At 42.8% G+C, this 8,263-nt stretch overlaps 1 protein-coding gene across 3 annotated transcripts in view; it reads left to right on the top strand.

Annotated features, from left to right (window-relative positions):
- Positions 1–6,835: 6,835 nt before the first annotated feature.
- The window catches only part of RMDN2 (regulator of microtubule dynamics 2), a 54,046-nt gene continuing 52,618 nt past the window's right edge, over positions 6,836–8,263 (top strand). For 2 of the 3 annotated variants that reach the window (XR_012628226.1, XM_074863348.1), the window contains exons 1-2: positions 7,205–7,270; positions 7,783–8,240. Coding sequence is in view for 2 of the 3 variants with exons in the window: in XM_074863348.1 (XP_074719449.1) it covers positions 7,795–8,240 (446 nt within the window). In the remaining variant the exon portion in view is untranslated. Of the gene's footprint in view, positions 6,853–7,204; positions 7,271–7,782; positions 8,241–8,263 lie in introns of those variants that run through there. The other variant, XM_074863349.1, reaches the window with a different exon arrangement.

Below are 8,263 nucleotides of genomic sequence, written 5' to 3'. Positions count from 1 at the left end.
CATCCAATAAGCAGGTCACCCTGTCATAGAAGGAGATCAGGTTTGTCAAGCAGGACCTGCCTTTCATAAACCCATGCTGACTGGGCCTGATCATCTGGTTGTCCCGCACGTGTTGTATGATGGTACTCAGGATAAGCTGCTCCATCAGCTTCCCGGGCAATCATGTAGGCCACATGCACTTCAAACTACCCATGCTGAAGGTTTGCTGTCAGGGACGGGGGGAACCAAGGCTGGTTATGGGGAGGCATTTGATTCACGTGTTGCCTTGGAGCCAACTGGTACCTGACTTGTGCTCTGACCTTCCTACCCTGCTGCTGCTCCTTGTTGCACAGCCTCATGTTGTCCTCCAAACTCCCACTTGCAAGCCTGCATCAGTAGTTCCAAACATCATGGCCCAAAGGCATAATTGGATCATGACACTTAATACAGGTGTGATGCTGGTTTCGATAAAAATATCAAGGAAAACTTAAATGTTATTGCCCTACATTATTTTGCAGCCTTACACAAATGAGTAGAGAGTACCTTGAGATCAAACAGATTTCCTATTCTGCACATTTATAAATTCCATTTGCACCCTCATTTGGGAGAACGCTGCAGTAAGTTAAAAAACAAGCACAGTTTTTAGCATTCTTTCTTCATTTTTCAATCAGGATCAGATGCAAAACAGTGAAATCGGTACCTTATCTACATCATTTGTTGCCTCACACACTGCTGGCTGTTCAGACTAACTCAATGTGTATCAGACTTGTTCAGAGCGTGGCGCTAGATTTTATGCTTACTTCAAACTTCTTACTCAGCAGGACTTCCAGTTGTGTGAGGAATGAAGATCTATAGACTCCTTTAAAAGCATTTAAATTTTTAAAATATTTTTTTAAAAAATAGAAGTGTCAAATCAAATTGCTTTGACATTTTTTTTTTTTAAATTTTGCAAGCTCTGGGGCAAGCTCTTCCATTTCTGTCTGACTTTTCTAGGTGTTTCACTTGCTTAAGTCCCACTTTCCCAATCCAAAGCTATTGAGTAAATACAAAGTACCGCCTTTATGAACATAGACGATCTTCTAAAACTGCTTAGTAACTTGCTAAAGTGGATTATAGAAGTGTATTAAGTTCTGTATGTGCCTGTTGTCATACAAACCTGTATTTGCATGTGCATTTGAAAATTGGAAAACAAATCAAGAACACATATTTCAGTTGTTGGTACAATTTCTTCTTAAGGCTGGGATCTTACTCTGTTGTTCTCAGAAATGACTGGTATTTCAGTTTGAATATAAAAGCGCATGCCGATGAAAATGCTTCTAAAACAACTACTCTGACCAAAGATCTGCCTGTTTAAGAGAAATAGTGTAATGTTACCTGAGATGCTTTTGTAGCTGTTCATTATATTTGGATTTTCAAAATTACATATTGAGTAACCATGCGGTAGCTTTAAGTAGCATCTATAAGAAGTGGCAATAGAAGAAACATTTTCACTGCTTTCACAGACAGCAGTACTGCTTATACTCCAGAATGTACTGGGAGGGATTTTGTTACTTCTGCTAAAATACAGTACAAAATTCTAGACAGTCAATGAGCCCAAATCTCAGTCTGGACCACACTGAATAATGATTCCCCATATAACCCACTGGTTTAATCACACTAACACAGGCTAGGTGAAATATTTCTAAATTAAAAAACAAACAAACAAACAAAAACAACAACAACAAAATTGCAAACGTTTGAAAGGCCATCATTATCATTCTTGACAATTGATCTTAATACCCTCTTTTACAAGAGGGGCTGTGTTAAAGTCGTTGCAGCCCTTTTTCCCCCACAAGGTAGCAGTACTAGAACTATGAATAAGCAAGAGGCTTGTGAGCCCATCTCACCAAAATTCAGAAAGGCTGCCCGGTTTATTTACTTTCTAGTCTTCAGAAATCTGCAGCTCAGAATCAGAGGAAAAACTTCTTAAACATCAGGACTGGGTGCAAACAGCAATTAAAATAATAAAATCCACATTTTCATTTTACTTTAACAGACCTGTCTCCTGCTGAAAAAGTACATCAGGGGACTTGAAACAATCTGCAAAACTAAAATGCTGTGTATATAAATATATTTGTGTGAGTGTATATGTGTGTTCATTGAATACAGTAGAAATCCTGTCTTGTTATGGTATATAGCAAAAATCTTATAATTGATTAGGAATTTCTTTCTGCTTCCCCTTAACTCTCCTGGTTTCACCACTTTTCTTCATGATTTTTGCTGCATTTATCAATTGTCATTGTCCAAAAATGATCCTACGATGAAGGAGGAACCCTCTTGCCAGCACACAGTAACCGCTGAGGGGAGGTGACCTCCTGCCCTGCATTCACCTCTGTCCTACCTGATTAATTGTGTAACCCACATCAAAACCTCTTAGTGTAAATATGCCTGTATGGAGCAATGATTTGGGTTGGGTCAGCTGTCCACTTGTGAGGCAGATCTCCCAATCATCCCAGCTTTGGCAAGCTCTGCTTCACGCCGTGGACCAGGCTTGGGGCGCACGAGTTGCAGTTTGGGAGGATTCATTGCAGAAGCACACTCAAGGCACTGCAGTCACAAATGGGCACGCAGCCCCTGCGATCAGGCTGGAGCTAGTCAAAAGTTAACCCGGGGCACACATGGATGTCATGGCCTCAGCACCAACGGTTTTGCCTGCAGACACATGCCTGTCAGTCCCTACTGTATGTGTAGCCTTAGTGGCCTAGATGGAAAGTTAAAGTCAGGAGGGAAATTTTTGATAAGCTGACAAGCGCTAGTACAGAACAGGGGTAGAAATGATGTAAGAACACACCATGTCACCTGGATGAAGGGGTTTTTTTAATGTGAAATTGCAGACATCCTAGGGCCATGTATTAGGTGATATTTACTGGAGGGACCAATCTGTGGAGTTCAGGAAGGGGCACTCTGCCATTTGCAGGTAGAAACAGTAAAACTTATTGGAATATCTTTATATACTCTGAAATAGCATGTTGATAGGGAAGCTGGAAAAAAAAAGACACTTTATTAAATAGGAGAAAATACATTGGATGATGTGGAATACATGTACACACACATACACATATTTATAAAGAGTTTGACTCTTCTTGAGTTTTGACTCCCAAGGAATATATACATATATATGTAAAATACAGATTTATGTTTTTTATGACTATTCATATATTTTTCCTTTTTGGAGTATACCCAGGCACTCCCAGAACCATTTCTCTTTGTGAAGGAATCAGGCACCGCTGTGGAATTACGTCTGATGTAGCCTTGAGTATTTTTTCCTATTGTTGTAAACACAACATATACAAGCTCTTTTGGGATGCCTACTCTCATCTCTTACATCAAAGAAATTGAATCATGTACTTGGCGTAAAAAATTAATATAGCTTGCATAAATATATTTTGATAATGTCCTTGAGCTTCCTGGTAAGCTGACGACAAACACAAAGAAGCAGGAACAGCGTGTGTATCTTCCTTTTTTTTTTTTTTCTTTTTTAAATGCCATGGCATCAGTGACCATTTGTACTTAGCTGAAATTGCAGCACTGGATCCTATCAACACAATAAATAAATAAACAGATGGTTGTGTGTGCAGTTGAACTAATGAAGCCAGGTTTCCTATCAGGTTATATCTTATAGTTCAATTCCCTCACATCTAATAAAATGTAAGCTCTGCTTTAGCTTTTCCTGCCCTTGCAAAATGCTTTTCTCCTGTGTGGATTCTCAGTTGTGCAACAAGCGGTGAGCAATCTTCCCCATAAGTGGGGGCACTAGTTCAGGGCTTTCTCCTTTAGGAGATCAACTAATTCAAAGAAACTTGTCAGAAGTTAATTTCTCTGTTGAATTTGACTGAGATTGGCCGAAGGTTCACAAATACTGGAGAGGGTGCAGAAGTACAGTTACACTCTCACACACACAGACATAAAGACAGCGGCAGTTACAATAACTGATCTCCTCTGGGAACTATGCTAAGCAGTATATCTTTATTTGAAGAAAACTGAAAAGATCAGTGTGCTACTACCCATCTCCTTTTATCTCTGATTTATTAATTTTTCATGAAGGGCACTGGACAATTGTTCAGGGCAAGAGCAGCAGAGAATACTGACAAGTCTGACAGTGAATACTTCCCTTCCCTGTGAGGTAAGATATAATTTTTAATCTTTATATCAAAAGATTCAGGAGAATTCAATACAACTTGACAGAACAGTAGGATTTCTGGTCAAAGTCTGGTCAAAGGTACTTAAGCTTTCATAATATTTGGTGATTCATTAACAAGATTTGATTTTACGCTTACAAGACAACTGCTGAAGTAGTAAGTATGAAGCATTACTAACACATTAAAAGTTTCTGTATTTGTTACAAGCAGTAGTTTAATCTCTAGTTGGTATGGCATTTCAGAAAGAACAGCATACCACAAAAGAAAATTTACAGAAGAATTACAGCTAAAGAGTTTTATGTAAATTGTAAAATACAAATGCATTCCATGGATAAACGAAAGCACTGGTAAATTAAGCTACATCTTGGCTGGAAACAGCATGCATCAGTTACTTGCAATGTAATGGTTCTCTCATTCACTGAACACAATCGCTCAATAATAAGCTAACTTTTCTAATACAACACAAAAATACTGTCCAAATCCAAACTTTCACAAAAGACCAGTTAAACTACATGGCCTGGTTTTACACAAATAGTGTTATGAGGCTGGTTTCCTATGCAGGTGTGTCAGTGTTGCAGTTCAGGTGTGCTGAGCTCATCCCTGAACATCTGCCTGGGGCCAGGGGTAGAGGGAGGCAAGATGTTCACAGGGTCTTACCACCCCAGAGCTGCTGACCTTCATGTAACTTGTTGGAACTTCAGTAGCTTGATATCTTTCTTCTTTCAAAATTGGCTGAAATTAAGCTACAGGTTCAGGAGCTACTGGGTGGAGAAAGTGTCATGGTATTGCCTGACGGAAGGACAGCACATGGACAACCTGGGGACACAAGCTTTGTCTTCTTAGGAAGTAAGGCTAAAAATACACTAAAAATACTAAAAATACACTGGACTAACCATTTTATAACAGATGGTGGTCTGGACTTGCATGTTTTTTAGGACTTCAGGTACAAAATTTCTTTTGAACTAGGAAAAAATCCACATGCAGAAGAACAGCACTTTTCTAAAAAGTTCCTTTAAGTTTTTTAGCATGTATGTCAGATTTAGACCTATTTAATTGTGTGGGTAAATCCGTGTTCAGTTCCCCAGCTTGGAAAGCCATTATGTTGTCAGGTTTCTACATGCACGCAATAACTTCTGTGCTTTCACACGGCTCTTCCTGGTTAAAATGGCCACGGGTGAAGAGCAAATAAGGAGTTTGGGACCAGACAGGTGACCTGATTTTCACAGTTGCTACACATCCAGGAAGCTGTAGGTTGTGGTTCTCCTTGGGCTATTATTTTTGAAAACAAGCCCACTTGTCTAAGGCCTGCAGCCTGAGACAGCCACTTTGGAAAATATTTGAAAAAACTCACTTAGGTTTTTGCATCCATAGTCCTTTTGTTTCAGCTTTGTGCTGTGTTTGCCCTCCGATTAATTCTCTTTTTAAAATCCTTTCATGTTTTAATTGGCTTACAAAAAGATTTTTAGCAGATGGTATTGAAAAGAGAAAATAAAAATAAAGGTTCTCCAACAAATTATTACCTTCCCTGAATATTTGAAATACCGTCAGTATGGTGATTCATGTAGTCCTGCCTGTTCCATTTTAAAACACTGCTGGATTGTGTAACTTAAAATAATTACTTATTGTGAAATTTGTTCTTTAAAATAATTTTATTTCAGTAAAGTTTCCATAAAACTGAAGAGATTTTCATCCTCAGTTTAAAAATCTCAGATTACAAACATTTGAACAGATTACACTTTTTTAGTAACTAGGAAAACTGTAGAATACTGAAACAGTATTCATTTTTTCATCTTAACAAATTGTACCTTTCTCCCAGGTTGTAGTTTGGTCTCACCTGAGCCTAGTTTCATCTTCAGGTTCTAAATGGAAAATTAGTTATCAGCTGTAGTTATTTTAAAGGAAGTCTTTGAAGATAAATAGACATTAGAGTGATGTACATTTGCTAATTTGTAGTAAGACTGAAAATTCTTGAGTTCTTGGTACTCATTTAAGGTACTTTTTTTTAACAGCACTTTGTTCACTTTTAAAAGTTAATTAGTATTTTTTTTAAGAACTACATTGTGTTCCTTTGTTTCTGAGTGATATAGCAGAGGAAAATTCTAGCTGTTGACGAGCAGTTTCTTTCATTGCACAGGTACAGTGGTTTCCTTAATGGTTTCCTTGACCCCGCACACAGAAGAACATGAGTTTCATGCTTTTAATTTCTGTCAGGATGTTGTGCACAGGCACCCTCCAGAAGCCTTCAGGAAGATGAGTGGGCACATCAGGTCATCTGTGATGATCCTTCTTCCATTCAGGGCCAGAAACAGGAGGCACAGGAGGCAGATCCAGAAAGAAATACTGTCATAAAGGAGAAAGAAGGGTCTTGTGAGCATCACCCATAAAAGGGATGTCTCAGATGGGATGCAGGAGCAATACCTTCTGCTCCATGTTAAACCCAAGCTCCTCCATGACTTTGGGCAATCTATACCGGACTTTGGTGAAATCAGCTTTGGGTCCTTAGATGGCTAAAATTGCAATGAAGGTTTTACTGCCAGGACTGCTCCTCTTCCTCGTAATTGGGAGGGGGCTCTCTGTGATTTTGCAGTTTAGGTCTCCACTAATGCAGTGAAATACAGTTTCTCTAGGGCCTAGAGGGAGCAAAGGTGAAGTGAGTGGAACCAAGTAGCCACAGACCGAAGGGAGTCACACACAGGTAAATTTGCACTTGAACAGCATATTCGAGCCCTGTCTGAGGCAGGTGCGGCGGGCGTCCCCCCGCAGCACGGCCCGGCGGGATTCCCACAGCCGCGGTCCACCCGAGCTCACAGCTGGAGGCCCCGGTCCCGGCCAGGCCGGAGGTCCGACCCCTCTGGAGCTGCTGGGGCCATCGGGCGGGCCCGGCCCGGCCCAGCCCGGCCCGGCCCAGCGCCCTCCTCCCCTGGGCAGCGCCCGTCACCGAGCGGGCCGACCGGCGGCTGCACAGCGGAGGCCCGTCCCCCTCGATCCGGGTACCGCCGCCCCGGGGCGGCCCCGGCGCCGCCGCCGCCGCCGCCCCCTGTGCCGCGGCGGGAGAGCTGCGGGGCCGCGCGGCGCCGCGCCTGGGCCGGACTCGCTGCCGGACCGGCCCGCCGGTACGTAACGGGGGCGGCGCCGGGCCCGGGGCCGGGGCGGTCCCCCGCGGAGAGGTGACCGCGGGGCTCCGGCAGCCCTTCGGCGCGGTGGGGCCGGGGGGGCGACGGGACACCCCTCCGGGCGGCGTGGGCTGCGCTGCGGCCTGACGGCTGGGTTTCCGCCGGTCGGTAGTTGCGGAAAATCCGAATATATGAGTTTCTCGCATCAAAACAAATCCCAAGGTGCGGAGAAGGTTAAAAGTGAAGGCTGCGGTCCTGCGCGCGTGGCGATGCAGCAGTGTGTGCCCCTCGTCCTGCCCCCCCTCCCCAAACCCGCAACCGGCTGAGCTTTGCTGTCATAGCACAGAGCCTGCTGCTGCAGAATCTGCTGGAGTTGTATCGTAACTTTGTATCTGCAGCATGCGCCAGTTATTCTAGCCGTACACTTTTGTGACTTAAAAGCAAAGTAAGTCGTTTGGGTAGACGAGGAAAAACTTTTAACTCCGACTGTTATTGTTGTCTCACAATTTTAGGAGAGTGCAGAAATGTCTCCCTTCGAAAATAAAGGACTAATACTGGGCATAATGGCAGGGACTGCTGGAATAAGCCTGATGCTGATTTGGTACCGTAAGATCCGAAAACCTGTGCATATACCTGCGTTCCTAGATGTAGGTAACAGGCTTAATTCCGCAGGCTTGCAAAATGAAGCTCCTAATGAGCAAGGAGCAGTAATGGTTTTACACGGAAGGCAACTGCAGATACTAGAAAAATTGAATGGCTTGCTAGTAAGTGTGGACGAGCTGAAGAGAGAGGTGACATTTCTGAAAGAAGCTATTCCAAAGCTTGAAGAGCTTGTCCGAAATGAACTTCAAGGGAAGGGAGATGTTCAGAGGGTTAGCCCATCACACAGAGCAACGAAGCGGAGAAAAGCTGAGACAACTTCTGGTGCAACAGAAACTACCAGCTCTGAGGAAGCAGAAAGTGAAGGAGGGTGAGTCAATAATATTTTCTATA

The sequence above is a fragment of the Strix uralensis genome, chromosome 3 (genome assembly GCF_047716275.1).
Source record: "Strix uralensis isolate ZFMK-TIS-50842 chromosome 3, bStrUra1, whole genome shotgun sequence".
Classification (NCBI taxonomy): domain Eukaryota; kingdom Metazoa; phylum Chordata; class Aves; order Strigiformes; family Strigidae; genus Strix; species Strix uralensis.
The sequence above is the reverse complement of the archived record's forward strand: the minus strand, read 5'-3'. Positions and strand labels throughout refer to the sequence as shown.